Source organism: Lonchura striata, chromosome 1 (assembly GCF_046129695.1).
Source record: "Lonchura striata isolate bLonStr1 chromosome 1, bLonStr1.mat, whole genome shotgun sequence".
Classification (NCBI taxonomy): Eukaryota; Metazoa; Chordata; class Aves; order Passeriformes; family Estrildidae; genus Lonchura; species Lonchura striata.
In genome coordinates, this window is record NC_134603.1 from 107,901,868 (window position 1) to 107,919,390 (window position 17,523).

Sequence of the window (17,523 nt, forward strand, 5' to 3'; positions counted from 1 at the left end):
GACATGGTGAAAATAGACCCTGAGAAAAGTTGTGAGGGGATCAATCTCCTCGTGGCTGAAGAGAGGCTGAAGAAGGGAAAACTGGAGGAGGGAGTGGACACCCTCACTTTCCCTTGTGATTTGCTTCCGTTTGTGCTGGAGCCATGCATGTCACTTGTAAACAAGGTTGCGTCAGGGAAATCGAGCCCCTGTCCTTCGTTTCTGCTTTATTGCTTGAGTCAATAGAAACATTGCTGTGTTTACTATCTGTGTTAAGCCAATCTAAATTCCAAATCACTCTCACCTTTGTACTGGGAAACTCCACTGCAATTTCATTAGTTGCATACTTTGGAACCCAAATACAGCCTCAATTCCTTTGGGTTTATTTTTGGTCAGTTTGTTTGTTTTAAAATCTAAAACTTAACACATTTCTAATAAAAACATGCTACTCAACAATTCTGCAGGAGAACTAGTAATGCTGTGATGCAGCAATGGTTGTAAGGCTACCAATATAGAAAGAGCAACATCAAGATAAATTATTAAACACTGTCATGTTTATGTAGATTGTATTTAGCAAAAAAGTAATAAGCTAAAGTTTAATACAAAGAGTGAACCACATTAGAAATTGAAACTTAATTAACATCAAGATTATCTGGAATCTATGAGCCTAGCTCTTGTCAAAGCACAATAATGTTTAATTATAAGAAAATTTGAATACTATACACAAATAATATTTCAATCATGAAGAGGTGAAGTAGGTTTGTAGCTCACAGGAATATGCTGATGCAATAAGCTGTATATTGCATGAGGGTTTCAATGCAAAGCCTTTAGCCTGCACTGATATGACAAGCAGCCCAAAGCCCTGATCCTGCAGATCAACTGAGCTCCAGCAAATAATCAGAGTAGATATGAGACATCAAGGTATTTCTAAGTCTGTATTATTTAATATAAACAGTTTTATCTACAGACTGCAAATGTAATTAAAAAACCCCAACCAACCAAAACAAATACATCTGTGAATATCATATTAAGCAGCAAAACATTCCTAACACTATCAGCAGCATGCACATACAGTGACATGGCTTGTGAGAATTGTAGGGCTACTACAGCAAAGTAAACCTTGACTCTACTGCTCCAATTTCTTTCAAATCACCAGCTCTGTTTGAAGGCTTCAACTCATGGATTAACAAAGATTGCACATTAGTCTGCATTATTGAGTATTATAGCATTATCATTATTATTATTATTATTAAAAGTCACTCCCATTCTTCACTTACCGCAGGTAGCTGTTGTTACTGGTGGCATACTGGTGGTGGTGATAATGTTCAGGCTGGCTGTGCCAAAAAAGCATTTTGGGGTGAGGTGAAGCATTGTGTTCAGCTAAGAGATGGTCGCTGCAGGGATGGGAGATAGGAAAGAGAAAACAAATAGCAAATTCAGATTACATTTGCAGTTGGGTTGCTCTCAGGCCTTTACGTTCAGCTGCTGCCAGCAAGTTATCCCTCCCTCCTGAAGAGGCAGGTAGCTGATGGCTTTGGCTGCTCCCCAGCTGCAGGGCTTTTCTATGACCAATGTGACATAAGTGCAGCTCAGTATCCTTGTTTCTCTCCTCCTGTCCCCCCACACTATCCTAGAGCAGCACCAAGCAAGCTCTGTGTTATGGAGCCAGAGGAAGGGCTGTTTCACTGCACTTGGTCTCAGAGAGGCACCCAGCTCCCTCTTCACACAGTCCAGAGAGACTTTGAACACTAACCTGCACAGGCACAACTGACTGTAGAGAAAAAAGAAAAATGGTGGAATACACAAAGACCTCTCTAAGGGAGAAAGATGCCTTCTCAGCAGTGCCTAGACTGCAGCCTTTTTGCTGTTCATTTCATTCTGGTGGCAGCCAGACTGCAACCTTATAGTTACCTTCTTGCTGTGAACCAAGATTAAAGAAAAATGCCAACCCAACAATGAAAACACTGTCAAATTGCAGGAAAAATATTTACTCCGACACCAAACCAACACTCTTCCTCACAGCCAGTAAGGAAAAATCACATTCAGATGCAAACCAGCTGCTTGGTGCACTCAGTGCCATTTGTTTGCTGGAATTTGCAGCCAGGATTGCAGTATCAGTTTTAAAACACATAAAATAGTACACGTTGAGCCTGCAAATACCTTGACATTCAGAAATAATAGTAGGCACACATCCAAAATCCTCATTTGAAAATAGTTACCTGCAGAGGGCACCCATTCTTCTTGAAATAGGAAGGACTACTGACAAAAATTAGTAGTTCATTGGTGGCTTTGTTATTTTTGTTTTGTTGGTTTTTTTTTTTTTTAATACTAGCTCATTCTATAAAAAGATACTTTTAAAAGATATTACAATATTGTGGCAACACACAAGCTATAAAAATCAGAACATCAGGGAGCAAGATTCTGGGGAACAAAAAGGAATTATTTAATATTAAAATGATAATAATATGTGGCAGCCAAAAAAGTTTCAAATAATCGTAATTGGCTGGGGATTTTTTAATAGCATCTCAGTCAATTCTCCCTTAATTTACTCTATTTACTTAACATCAAACAATGCAAATAAAAAAGCAAAGACCAGAATCATAGAATGGCTTGGGTTGGAAGGGATCTCAGAGATCAGGTAGTTCCAACTCCCCTGCCATGGGCAGGGGCACTTTTCACTGGACCAGATTGTTCAAAGTCCCATACAACCCGATCTTGAAAATCTCCAGGAATGAGGCAGTCACAATTTCTCTAAGCAAGCTGTTCCAGCATCTCACTACTCTCACAGCAAAGAATTTCTTTCTACTATCTAATCTAAACCTACTCTCAGTTTTAATCCATTCCCCCGTGTCCTGTCACTACATACTCAAATGTCTCTCTCTTTCTTGCAGGCTCCCTTCAGGTACTGGAAGGCTGCAATAAGGTGACCCTTAAACCATCTCTTTTCCAGACTGAACAAACCCAATTCTCTCAGCTTTTCTCACAGGAGAGCTGCTCCATCCCTCTAATCATCTTTCGGTCTCCTCTGGACTCACTCTACGAGGTCCATGCCCTTCCTGTGCTGGGGAACACAGAGGTGGATGCAGCTTTCCAGGTGGGGTCTCACAGAGTGAAGTAAAGAGGCAGAATAATCTCCTGAACATATAATAATACAGAATAAGAATAGAGGAACTGCATATATAGGATGGGAAACAAACATCCACAGGTGACACTGCCCAGGAAAGCAGACAAGAATTGGGATTACTGCCTTAGTGCTGAGAGATTTTTCTCCTCCAAGTGGCACATAAGTACCTCGAGGAGGGCTGTTATGACACAGATCTGCTTGTGTACAAAACTGATTTTTGGTGCAGCAAGGATGAGAGCTCAGTGAGTCTTTTCAAGGTTAGTTGTTCCTCTTACATGTCTCTGTAACGACAGACTTGTAACAAGCATCCTCACAGATGTAAAGGGCTGCACGTGTCCAGTGATCACTGTTGTATTAATAATTATTTTGATTTCAGTGACTGTAGGAAAAGAATATATATACATCCTGGTATCCAGTTTGCTCCATAAACTGGTAAATTGAAAAACAAAGCTACTCTGTCTTCAGCCCTAATTTTGGCAAAGGAGTTAAATGAATGTAGCACATCTATTTGGAAGCTCCATTTCCACCTGCACTGATTATTCTCAAGAAGAGAACAACACATCCCACAAAACACATTCACAACTTTCCTTGGGGTTTACATGTGCTTCCCATATGGAGGGCAGCCATGTTTTGTTCTGTGACTTGTGTTTCTGTCAAATGGAAAGGGTAATACCATGGATTCCCTTTCACTCAAAGAGCTCTACCACAAAATGGCTCCCACCTCTCTATGCATATCCCACAGAGCTCATGTGGCTTTAAATTGTCCAACACCTTTTCCCCTCCCCAAACCAGCCTGCTGCTTTTGACAGATGCTCATTTGTTAGAATGCAAATGAGAAGGAACACAGCAGTTTTGATTAGTCTTTTTTTTGTGATGTCCAAGAGAGAACTTGGGAGCAAAAGTATTTGAGACGTGTTTTTTATCTTGAGCATAGACTTGGTTCCTAGCCCTTTTAGAATTAATTTTGATATTTTAAAGTAACATAAACACCATACGCCAGGGTTGCAGATATGTTCTTAATATCAAGACACACAATTTGCTGTTACAAAATAACCACCCCAGGGGAGCCCAGGCAATCAGCCCATTTAGCTAGTGGTCTGGGTTCAGCTCATGTATTCTGAATGCAGATAATGAGCAAGAGCTTCAGTTCTCTGCTTTCAGTTCTCTGTCATTAGCTTGCCCAGCTGTTAGGAGAGCTTTGACTCTGCTGACCACAACAGAAGGCTGTAATAAAACATGGGAGTATCACAACAAATGTGCCCATTCAGTCTCTTACCTTCATTTGAATCTTCAAATACCACCCTTATGTGGACAATTGAGTCATTGATAATATCCAAAAAACTACTGCCTAGAAGAGATGGGGTGTTTGTAGGGAGGGTGAAATAATGGAAGCTTTTCTGATCTAAGTACCTGCTTCTTACGAAAGGTAGAAGTCCCAAGGTCTGTGACAGGCATCCCTCACAGTATGCAAACTATTTCATACTTGACACAGTGTGACCACAGAAGCTGCTGCAACAAACCATCCTATCCCACTGTGACCATGTCCCTGATGGTGCAACAGAACCAAAGCACATCCAGGTCTTGTGGACATCTATGAAAAAGCACTGTAAAGAAGAAATTTTGCCTTTTTATTTCCTTCCCCTCCAAGGGTTGACAAGATTATCAATCAGAGATGCTCTGAGTTCCTTGTATGGAATACAGTAGACAGAACATATAGATTATTATTCTAACTAATTATTATTCAATATAATTCAGTGTTTCTTTTATTTTTCCTGTTCAGAGTCTTGTGTTTTGACTGATAACTTGTTGTGAACATTATATAGGGACAGCTTCAAGTACATTGTAACTCAATTTTTAAAATCAGGATAAACTTCCCAAATTACATCTAAATCTGGTATTTTTCCTTGTGAAACACTGTATATTCCCCACACCCACACCTACTGCCCTTGATTAACCTCTAGACATAAAGGTATGTGGTTACATGGTCCTTCAAGTTTGGGGACAAATAAGGCAAGTTTTTTACCTTGTACTGTTTATTGTTAAGGGGCTATTTTTAATTCTTGCTTTATGACCTGCCCAGTAAGCACACAGATCTCAGCAAAGGAGCACTGTATACACAAACAACAAGACATTATTTATTTAAAACATCTCTTGCTCTAAGGCTTGTGTATGGCATACAAAGTCCAACTTGAAATTTAAGGTGGGGAGGCTCATGTTTTGCTAATGGGTGGATATGCACTGAAGTTAAGTACTTTAGCATATAGTACCTGATAACTTTACTGGATTTTTTTCCCATGAGCTGCATTCAAAATGATGAAGTCTCCTAAGGCATCACTCAGCTTGCTAATCTTTTTTATGGTGATCAGACTCCTCATATAATTTTTCTGATTGCTCTTCTGAGAACTACAACAAATGACCTTAAATACTGGCATTATAACCAGTTATATATGACCAAATGTTATCTTTGCTTTCACCAAATAAAAATTGTTCTACAGACAACACATGAAAAACTTAATCAGGCACAATGTAAGAAACTGTGAATTCAGTATCTATTCTGAAAATTTTGTTTAATGGAAGTCTTTGCTCTCCAGTGATTTTTGTTACAGACTTGATATAGAAGTCTTGAGAAACAGGTTTGCCAACAAAAATAAAGGGGAAATAGGAAAACCCACAAGAAACATTTTTACTAGAATTCTCAAGTTCCCATAGAAGTCTTAGGACACTGCCAGCAGAGAGGCAAGGCAACACATCACAGGATATCTGACCAGAACTCTGTTTGATGTTTAACACTGCTGAGTATGCTAAATGTTTCAACAGCTCCTTCTGATAATTTTGATCAAATACCTTGACTTGACTTGCTTCAGTGTCTCCTTGATATGAGGCATTCAGAGAAGTTAACTTCCTAAGTAAAGGAGAAATATGCATTGCTTCCAATGCTCAAGTGTTGGCTTACAAAAACCATAGATTTGACTGCTTATGAAAAATGCAGCAGGATATGCTGCCCCCTTTTTAGAAAGTCTTCATTGTAAGGAATTCCTGGTCTGTAGTTTATTCCTCCATAGTCATATTCATCACACTACCTACTTCTCAATCTCAGGATGCAGTAAGGTGCTGAGGTATGAACTGCAGAATAAATGCCTTATTGACTTCACACCTTAAGAGATGGAGCATAGCAAGTATTACCTTTGCTTTGTTCTGTTTCATCTGCTGCCTTTTAGGAAGACCACGGCCTACAAAGAAGCCTATGACATGGAGATAATTTGTAGGCACTGGTATTTCAACAGCATCACTGAGCAGAGAATATTTTGATTTAACTCATTACATCATACCTGAATCTAAACGTAAGTGATCAGGTTTTTATAATGGTGGCAAAGGGTGGAATCCATTCTATTTTTAGACAACTCAGAAGTCTATAAATGTGGACAAGTTCAAGTAGTTGTTACTCTGCTATTCTCTGCTTGGTAGCCTAAAAATCAGTATTTGGATTCCCAGACTGCTGTGGCAATGTAGGCTGCCTGACACAGAAAACAGAGCTTGGTTATTTCTCACTCCTAATGGACTCCCTTTCACTTGAGGCTTTGAGGCAGCTTTGGTACCCTGCCAGGTCTAACATTTTCTAGCATTGGGCTGGCTTAGGCTTGTAAATAAAGTCCTCCAACATCAGTATTTTCATCTCAATTCCCAAAGCAGAAAGCAAGACGTTGTGTATTCCAAGAAACTTCCCTTCCTAAAAACTTTACAAATCAAAAAGGGGCTTTAAGGTTTTTTAGAACATTAGCTGCAACATTAAGTATATATACCATGTCCTTATTTTCCAGTAACCATGCATTTTCCACCTCTTAACAGTGCTAAAATCTTCTTACATGGCCCAAACAGTGGCTAATTAATAGATTTCTGAGAAAAGGCAGCCTCTAACACTACTAGCTCTTCAAGTGAGGTTTTAAAAATTTTAAGCTGGCACTTTCTGAACAATCAGATAATATCCAATTTAGATTTCTTCTCTGGGGCACGTATAGATTATATAAATGGTGATGCATAAAAATTCCTTAGGGAAAGCAGGTAATTTTGTCTTGGAAAACTATTTCCATTGATTGGCCAGCATAGCTGTAGCTGTCATCTCAAAGATCAAAACTGGCATCAAACAGCTCAGAAATTCTTTAGGTGATACAACCATCTCTAAAGTAATTTACTATAGTATAAAAATATTTTATCTGCATCAATTTAAGTTGTTCTGAAAGGCCACAAAGTAAAAGGCCAGAAGCTACTCTTTTTCCAGATAAGAGGCTTTTTGCAGTTGTACACTGCTAGGTACACTTCAAATATATTATTTCTGACTAGTATATAAATTAATTAAGGAGTTTAAAACATGCTGATCTGCAATTTGAAATGGAACACACAACCATTCCCCTACAGGCTTGCACTTGAGCTGTTTATCTAAGCTGCAATCAAGACTTTCCTCATCTTCCCTGGTATTTTGGTATGAGCTGTATGTGCTCAGGTCAAACACACTGTGCTAGGAAACAGGTGGGTTTTCTTGTATTTCCTCCCCCACCACTGCTCCCCAAGCAGACAGACCCTCTCAACCCAGGACAGACATTTGTTCATTCTCTGGCACAGGTCTGTGAGTCCTTGGTGTTGCTGGGGGACCAGTCTGAGATTATTCCAGACAAGTCAGACTGGGAAACATATTACAGAAGCTCCCACAAAGGTATTCTGTTAGCTCTGCCACAGGCAGAGATGAATAGATGGTAAGGGAATACCTAAACCAATCCAGCTGACTTTTGAGAATATCTGTCTACTGCATAACTTAAATCTACTTGTTTAGTTTTAACTGCTACAGGTGTTCCTCGGACAGACAGGCACTGCTTTTGAATTTATCCACATGTAAAGTTATCAGAACCATCTCCAGTATTGGCTGTAATAGGAATTTATACAGGTCCAAAGATCAGCATTGGTGGACAATGGGTAAGAAAGGATACTGAAAAAGAAAACTTGTAAAACTGTGATGCTCAAGATCAAGTTCAGTTACCTTTTCACCTCCTGATAGCAACAGAAGTGGATATCAAACATTTACATGCATGTATGTTCCATTTTCCACCAACAAAGTGTTTTCCATGTTTCACCATCCATAATTTTTTCCAATCTTACTCCCTCAAAGTATTTCCACTAGGATCACCTGTATCTATCTAAAATTCATCAAAAGTGACAATATTTTTGTATTCACCAGAAATCACATAGTATTCAAAACTGCTTGCAAATTTCTTAGAAAATACACTTAATATCCTAAAATCCCATCAGCAAATGAAGAAACTTCTTTAACTGGGATAATCTAGGCTGCACAGCTTGGAAACTCTGACCTCTTAAAATACACTAAGACATAGTAACATAAACAAAATACAGAAAAAAAAGAAAGTGAAGTTTGATCTTTTCCCAAACCACCACAATTAGTTCTTCAAACTTCCCACATTTCTGAAAATCTTCTGTGTTTTAACAAAAAAGAAGAAAACACTTAAATTATGAAGCAAATCTTCGAAGTATGTACATTTAACGATTTAGAAAACTCAAGTGGGGGAGAATTTAAATATGTTTTCTTAAGTGGGTCAATATAAGTATTGACTTTTATCTTACCTGAAAGTAGACTATAATTGCAAAACTCATCAGTTTACTCTTTTAATTGGGAGAAAACAACATATTTTGTTCTCCAGATAATCCTCTAGTTCCAAACTGCTTATGTATCCCCATCACATTTATGTTTATTGTTTCTCTGTGTTTATGAAGTCCCAACCTAACACAGTGCAAGTCACCACAGCCAGTGGAACCATTCTCACTCGCCTCCCACTGGGCGTAACTGTAGTGTTATTCAACAGATTTATTTCTCAAAATTATTTTCTCTTTCATGATTGTTTTCAAAGCGACAATGGCACATCAACATTTCAATTCCTTTGCTGAAAATTCAAACTGTGAGCAGTTTAGGCCTGCATTCTCAATAGAATTTTGTTTGTGACTTAAATGTTTATACATGGACAGAAACCATTAAGAGTATGTGAGTGTTTCAGGATCCAGATGTTTGTTCTTTTTGTTCTGTGACTCAGACCACAAATAATAAACACAACTCAATCTGTTCCAACCTTTATCTTCAAAAACAAACAAGCAAGCCAACTCAGGAAAATTTACATGATCAGCTCTCCTTCCAATTTACATTTATTATCCCAACTTCCTTGCTAAGACTTCATCTGAACATCATGTGTTACTCAAATTTCTTTAAAGCAAATGACATCCAAGTCTGAGACATCCACAATATTCATTTCTCATCCTGATTCTGCATGTAGCTTTTCTTCTCCTTCCTCTTTTTTAAAGTCCAAACCCAACCTTTAAGAATTACATTTCAATATTCAAATGACTGCAATGATCTATCTTCACAGGATATTAGAAGGAACATAAAGAAACTGTCTGAAAGAACAGTAACTTGTAACTGTCCTATTTTTGCTATCTTTATGCTAATCCATTAAAGAAACCACCTCCAGCAGGAACATAAGGCATGACTAATCATTGCTTGAATTTAACTGAGCTAATAGCTACTTATAATATAGGAAATGAAGGCAAAAAGCAATGCAGTGAATCTGATCAACTGGCTGCTGTGGAAATAATTTTCTTTTGAAATTCTTACATTTTGATGGGTTCATGTAATATAAATAGATTCTATCTGTTTACAAAGATAGCAACCCAATCTCTGCTGGAAATAAAACTAGTCATATCATAAGTAAAAAATTAATTTAAATATATTGCATTGAGATTTTTAATACATGGGATATCTTCACTTAAAACATTTAAAGACTGCTTAAAAGCAAAACTGATGAACAAACTTTGGGAAAATATCTTCCTCCCCCCTACCTGGAGCAAAATTTTTCAGTCATACAGGGGATAAAAAACCTATCTTTTGTTTACATGTAAAAAAACTAGGTTTCATCCAGAATATATACTGTATGTTTCAATAACTTATATTTTCAGTATGAAATAGCATCTTCAAAAAGATGACAAATAACAGTCATCTTGCAATGGTTCTCTGAAAATAAATATTACCTATACAAAATGCAGGAATAACATACAGGGCTGTTAAGCTTAAAATTAATGTAATTTTTTGAACTGACTTTTTGTATAATTAAAATGTAAAAACTACAAGACTGCAGACTGAAAAATATTTTAAATATTAAAAAATAACATGTAAATGATATATAATGTAAAAAAATAAATGAAATAATAAGCAAAAAATCTGCGTAGATGAAGGAAACTGTGTTCATAAAGATTCTATTCAATTTTTTTAAAAAATTGTCTTATATACCTATATTCACAGCATGTTCTCAAATGCCAAGTCAGATTTAGTAACAAAACTATATAAGGAAACATCATTTGGACGCACAAAACATGAAGATTAAGATAAATCTTTTTAAACCAATGCTGTATGAATCACATTTCTAATTTTTCTTAGAGCATGTGATCAAATAAAACAGAAAAACCAGAATGTATACATTGCTAATCTTTTAAGTAATGTTATGTACATTTTATTGCCAGTATATGCACAATGGTAAGCATAGAACTATAAATACACAATGTAATTAAACAGTAGAAAACAACAAAGATGTTACACGTAACAAAGGAAAGAAGGAGGAGATACTATTTTCTTCATGTAGCTGCTAAAAAGGGCTAGCGATGAGTTATGACAGTTTTGGGTTTAAGTCTTTACATATATTTCTACAAATCTTCCTCCAAATAAATCTCTGCAATGGCATTGCTTCTTTAATAACCACATCTTAGCTCCTTCTATTGCATTCACCTGAAACTAAACTAAAAATAACTTTCCATGTTAACTACAAGCATCTGACTTAATATTTTATTCAGTTTTGTTTTTCAGGGTTCCTAGCACAAAGTGTGTAAGTAGTTTGTTATGATATTTGGCTGCAATGTTGAAGAATAGAGTTTTGAATAGACATTAAGTGATAATTTGGAAAAAAAAATAAAGATTTTTCTGTAGATAGTTCTTCTAATGGGTGCTATATGCAGCAGCTCAGTCAAAAAAAATTAGTCACCCTGAAGAGGTAGAGAGAATTTTAGCCTAGCATAGATCATCATCCTTGGCACCACTATTTTCTCTCTTATCAGGATACACTTCCTGCAACTAGACAAAATCACAATCAAAGGGAAAATAACGTCAGGAAAAAAAGTTCTACTATTCCTGGGAAGGGCACTGCTTCATCCCATTTCTTAATTAGCTTGCTGCTCATATTTATTAAAAAAAAAAAAAAAAAAAGATAAAAAAAAAGGAAAAGACAACATTTAGGGACACATTTACTTAACTTTGTTCTCTTTCCATTATCAACTTCATAAATACAAAGAACCATTTATTCACAATATACTAACTCTTCTTCAAAAATGGAAAAACAAACCCTTGAAACATTTCCACACCTTAATCCAGATGGGTCTTGAGGATGCTATTCAAGAAAACCATGCAAATAATTTGATGCAGCTTTTCCTACTCATCCAAAATATATATTTTTCTTTAAATTAAAAGGTGGCGAGATCCATAGCATTTGTGACTATTCCCCCCTCCCCCCATTTAAATTCAATGCAGAAAATCTTGGTGCTTTTCAGAAGGTAAGGAATAGTTTTCTGCACTGTTGTCCTAAGATCCCATGTGAGTTACAATACAAGACTACTTGTTCCAGCAATTAGGTTGAGAGGAAACATTCTAGTGATAAAGATAAATACATACTGAGCATGCTTGGGCAGAGCACTCCATTCTGAAGCATCCTGCTTGAAGAACGAAAGGTGACAAGGATGGTTCACGTCCATCAAGTGACCATGAACTCTGCTGCTCACCAGCAGGCTGCCACACTGTCACCAGCTCGGCACTGCTGCCCTGGCTGGGCTGTCTCCCACATTAAGAGGTACTGGTTGTACCAGTCCTCTGCTGCGCACACTAAATTCTTATTTATGCAACAAACATACAACCAATGAACAATATCACTGTGACAGAACTGGATCAATCCAGCTTTCTTTTTATAGGCATATTTCTCAATCTCCAGAATATCCCAAACAAGCTGTAAATAAGATGATGAACCACCAGCACAGTGAACGAGTCTCACTGCAGTTCAGACTAGTTCAGCCTTGTTTCACATCACTTCTTGTTTCTAGTGAAGGACATGATATTCAAACAAAACAGCAATAAAAAAGTAATGTTATCTGCAGCTGAAGAAAAGCAACAGAACTTGTATTTTAACTTCTGAAGCTTAAAGCATACCTTTTTAATTAGCATTAAAAAAACATCTTTTTTTTAATACAGTAACACTGGCAAAAGTTAATGGGAAGACACAGAGGATTATGAACAGGGTAACTGATGGATAAGATTATTTTAAAATTTTATTCTTCTTTGATCAACTGATGTTAATACTGTTTTTCCTTAGATTTGGAATAATTCTATTGCAACAGTCTCATGCAGGCTGAGGACAGCCATTGGTTAAAGAAAAAAACAAAACCCCAAACACAAGAAAAATAACAAAAGAAAGGGAAAACAAAACAAAACAAAACAAAACAAGAAAAAGGTTCCAGAAGTTGCATGTAAGGATTTTCCTTTCACTGAAGAGGGCCTTGCCCTTGCTTAGGAGACCTGGTTAACTCTTGTCAGCTTCATTAGCTTTGTCCAGACATATCTGCTGCTGTATCTCCTGCTCCAGAGCCTGTCTGTGCACGTTTGATGTAAAGGTTCAATAATTTCATCTGCAAATTTAAGCCAGAAATTAACTTTATTTAGTATTTGCAAACTGTACAGTCTGACTACAGGAATGGTACAACAAAATAGACATTAATCCTTTTTCTTTTCTCTAAAAGCAAAATTGTACTTTACACAGTTATTCAAAAGGAACATACATGCCAATGAAAACATCAAACACAAGTAAAATTTGTCAGTAAAAACCGCTCAAGCTTCTCTAAGGATATAAAGAATATGATATGAAGTAGCTAGATTAAGATAGATGGATTATTTTCCTCCAATTATAATGCTTTTCTAAATATAGTAGTGGTTTGGGTTTCTTTATCTTTTAAGTTACTGCTGAGGTTTAAGCCTCTAGTCAGAGTTGCTGATACTAGTATTTACTGAAGATTCTATATCATCTAGAGTCACTTTAAATAATATCACTGCCAGAGACTGTTTTAAAGAGAGAACTGTCTTATTCACAGACACACAAAATTAATTGTCCTATTTTACTCCCAAGGACAAAGAGATTCACAACTTAACATATAGCTGTTTACATGCAAAAAAATGCACGAAAAAGATGTCAATGAAGTAATGAATATCCTGAAACAAAAAGGACTGGTTCTTATTATTTCAAATTAGAGGTACTGGAAAGACTGGTGAAAGCAAAATAACAAGGAGGAAGAATAAATGAAACTGCTGTATATAACATGGACATACTATGTTCCTTGTTTTTCAATCAGGACTTGCATGAAAACAAGAAACACTAACAGGAAAATCCTGCTGAATACAGCCATTATCACTGCTACCAGCATATAAAGAAATGACTATGTAAGAAACAGTTTAGTAATTATCTTTACGCAGAAGTTTGCACACTTGCATAAAAAAGACCTGTGGACTCTAAGTTTTGAATATTTTACAGCGAAGCTGTATTAATAGAACTGATAGTCTCTTTCAAGCATACACTTATTTGAAACTTTCTAGCAATGGCAACCAAAATGCAAACTCATAGATGCAGGTATGAGCCAAGATTTCTTTAAACAGTATCTTCTACTTACTTTACTGCCAGTGAGTTGACTGAGATGTGGTTTTAGTTCATCACCAATTACTGCATGAATGGCTACAAGGCAGAAAACACAGGCCTTACGAACGCTGCTCTCTGAATTATCATAACCCTAGAAAGCAATAAAATGAACCTTAATACCTTATCAGTTAATGATTAAAAGCCCCAGAAAGCTATTTACTGTAATAAATACATAGAAGTCTATGGTAAATTAATGCCAGTGTAGCCCAACAAAGCATTCCAACAAAAAAAACAAACACACAAATACAGAGCATGCAGCTAAAAAGCCGGCTGCATATTAATAACCACTGATAATCATTTTCTGGGTTAAATTTAAAACCCACACAGTCCTGTTCATAAGTTACACTGAAAAGAGAGCTGCTGCCATGCAATAGGTGAGCACAGGAGAGAACTTTTCTAGATTATACAGGTATTTACTTAAAGCAAAAGACCATTCATAATTTAGAGCTTCCTGATTCTGAATGAAGAACTCTATTAACAGCTATAGACACTTTTGTTAACCCCCATCTCATTCTTCAATGATTTTTGGTTTTTTTGCCATTTTTCTATCACTCCATGCCTTGGCTGTCTCACTCAGACTCCCTTCCCAGAGGCCCCTTCTCTGCCTCTATTTTCCTGCAGATGTATGACTGGATCACACTCATTAAAGACAGAAATCTGCAGACTGCAATTGCCAACTCTAAAGAGTCTTGATCTATGAAGAAATTAGTGTATTTTGGCTCTTGATATGATAAAAAAGTGGTAAATATTTCAGTTTTAAAGACAAAGGAAGAGAAAACTTGGATATTATTTTCATTTTATTTAACTTTATAAAACTGCTTCTTTCCTCTTACCTCCCAAAAGCCCCAGCTGATACAACACTGCAATTATACACAAGTAAAACACAGACAGTTTCTCATCAAGTTATGTAACTTGGAAAAAGGTATAAACAACAAAGAACTATCTTAGAACTGCAAGTATCTACCAAGCTTACTGATAACCAGGACTTTACAGCCTACTGAGATGTCCTGCGTTATAATGTAGCCCCCTGCTAATCAAAGAGATTGTTCCCACTATTGAAAGTATTTTGGGTAAAGACAGCCATCAACTATTAGACAAGTGAAATCCTTCATGAGAACCAAGTGGTACTATTTTCATAAAGTCTCTGCAATTTGTATGTATACAGTTTCTTTTTATTAGTCTGTTTTGTTTCTTCTTTCTTCTCTCCTTACCTGTATTAGACCAGGCACAATCTCTGGTAAAAGCTGAGTAAGGGTTTCTTTAGATACTCTTTCTATAACTTTTGTCTGCATTTTGATTGCAGCCAGATTAATGGGGTAATCTGCAGTTTGGATAATTGGACAGAGAACTTTGATGCACTGATCCGGGCTAATGGAAGTGGCCAGCATGGAAGCAGCTTCCTCAGCAGATCTCACCACCTATTGAAAGAAAAAGACACAGAAAAGTGATTTATGTAAGACTCTTACTCTGTGGTCTGCTTTCTGGCAGTAATGGTCCTGGGCATAACAATTTTCTATCAAGACCTCTGTAATATTATAGACATATGTAAAGAGTCCAGCTGTTGGAAATTATTTCCTAAAAACACAATTCTTCCCTATATTCTGTGGCTACTATGACCTTGGCAATACATGTATCAGTTTTTCAAACCTGCTTGTTTAACAGGATCTGAGATTTCTGTACTCTGCATATCCCTCCAGCTACATATTGAAATATTACCACTTTTGTAAACCTGTAATTTCTTGCACTGTCATTTGTTATTGCTTATTAGGTCAGAGATCACTGATAAAACATGCTTTCACATTAATTTCAAAAGTGTGTTTAATGACATGCCTAGATTGCTAATTGTAGAAGCCAATCAAGCTGTTTTTCTCCCCCTATAATTTTGAAAGAATCTATGAGAAGAGAGTACTTTATACCTGAAGAATATGCAGAACAAGAATAATTAGGTAGGGCTTCAACATGTACACATGCTCAAAACACAATGGCACCACAGAGAAAATTAACATCTTCACATTAGTACTGTGGTGGCATCTGCCATCTAACAGGGGAGCCACTCTACAGAATGAGTGGTACACAGTAATGTACAAAAACCCTCAAAAATTTCTCTCTATCCTTTACTCTCTCACTCCCAAAACACGAAATGATGAGAGGGGAAAAAAGCACAGGAATAGAGAAAGAAAAATGGGGAAATGACACTGTAATAAATGCAGTGCATTAAACAAATCCAGAGAGCACAGGGAAAAGAGAAGTGAGTATCAAATGCATGATAAAGTTATGGGATGGGAGGAATTGCAGTCAACTTCAAAGCCTGAAACCTCCACAGTAAATTCCACAAAGTGTCCTTGCATGGGAAAGATGTACTCATTTAGTAATAAACATGGATTCCTTCCACAGCATCAGTGACACTGATGTCAGAACCTGAATATTGGGTTAGTTATTGCATCTTTGTTTCCTACATTTACATGCATTGTTCTTTATTGTGTATGCAGGCATAAAAATAACTCTAAGCAAGGTTACATTTAACCTTCTCCTGAATCCCCTCACTACTCCTGGCACAAGCACCTCCCCCACTGACATATTCCCGTGCATTTTCCCTTAACATCATCCAAAGCCATGCTCTCAAATGGAGCAGAAAGGAAAAAGGAAAGGGTTGACAATTCCTTGTCTTGTTTAGTCTCATCTCTCAACCATAAATCTCACTGAAATCCAAAAGCTTGTTTTAGATCTCTAGGAGACTTATATTCGGCTTAAGATACCAAACAAAGAAAAGGCACCTTTCAGTTATTCCTTGAAGAGCCATGGTGTCACACTGTTGGTTACACGGTCCTGTGGGATGGCACCCAAGGCAATTGTTGTTAGGGATGGTATTAACCATTCAAGAGCTTTTAGAACTGCAGGTTTTTTTTTTCCTTGCATACTCATGTTAACTAATAACATATTTTTATTCATATAATAATATGCTCATTATTAAAAAAAAATACTTCCTCAGCAAGAACTGATTATTTCACATTTTCTGGACAGCTCTTTCAGTTTGTAATAATTTTATAATAACAGAACCTTAAACAAATAAAATAACTGATTACTGACCTCCTTATGAGGATCCTTATGTGCTTCTAAAGTCTTCATGATTGTGAGCTCTGCGTAATTCTTAAACCTTGCTGGCTGGTTTCTTAGAATTTCTCTTAGAACTTTCAGTGCCAAAGCTCTAATTGCATGCTAAAGATTCAATATTAAAATAAATTAGTTATGCATCTTCAAACAGACATATGTTTTTAACATTTTTTCAGGTGATGGAAAAGTCTTTAATAATGGAAAAAATATCTGATTATGCTTTGCACACATATAGTCTCAATCTAGTGTTAACAATAAAAGTAGGAAAAAAATATCTTCAATCTCTGTTTTTGCAGAAAATTCAGGTGACATATACACACATTATACTAGATTATTTTGAATTATCTATGCTACCCAGAAGTTAAGTTGCAAACACAAGGGCTAATAAAACCATCATGCAAATACATTTTTTACTTTTTCTTTATACAATTATTTTAAAAATCAAAGACAAGTAATAGTAACTTTTTGATACTCAGTAAT

General features: G+C 36.6%; 1 protein-coding gene across 28 annotated transcripts in view; it reads right to left on the reverse strand.

Moving 5' to 3' along the window:
• Positions 1-9,220: 9,220 nt before the first annotated feature.
• CLASP2 (cytoplasmic linker associated protein 2) overlaps positions 9,221-17,523 on the reverse strand; it is a 140,706-nt gene continuing 132,403 nt past the window's right edge. For all 28 annotated transcript variants that reach the window (XM_077786454.1, XM_077786455.1, XM_031503912.2 and 25 more), the window contains 4 exons: positions 17,020-17,148; positions 15,144-15,350; positions 13,907-14,023; positions 9,221-12,874 (listed from right to left, as the gene is read on the reverse strand). In XM_077786454.1, the coding sequence (XP_077642580.1) occupies positions 12,788-12,874; positions 13,907-14,023; positions 15,144-15,350; positions 17,020-17,148 (540 nt within the window). In that variant the 3' untranslated portion in view covers positions 9,221-12,787. The remainder of the gene's footprint in view (positions 12,875-13,906; positions 14,024-15,143; positions 15,351-17,019; positions 17,149-17,523) is intronic.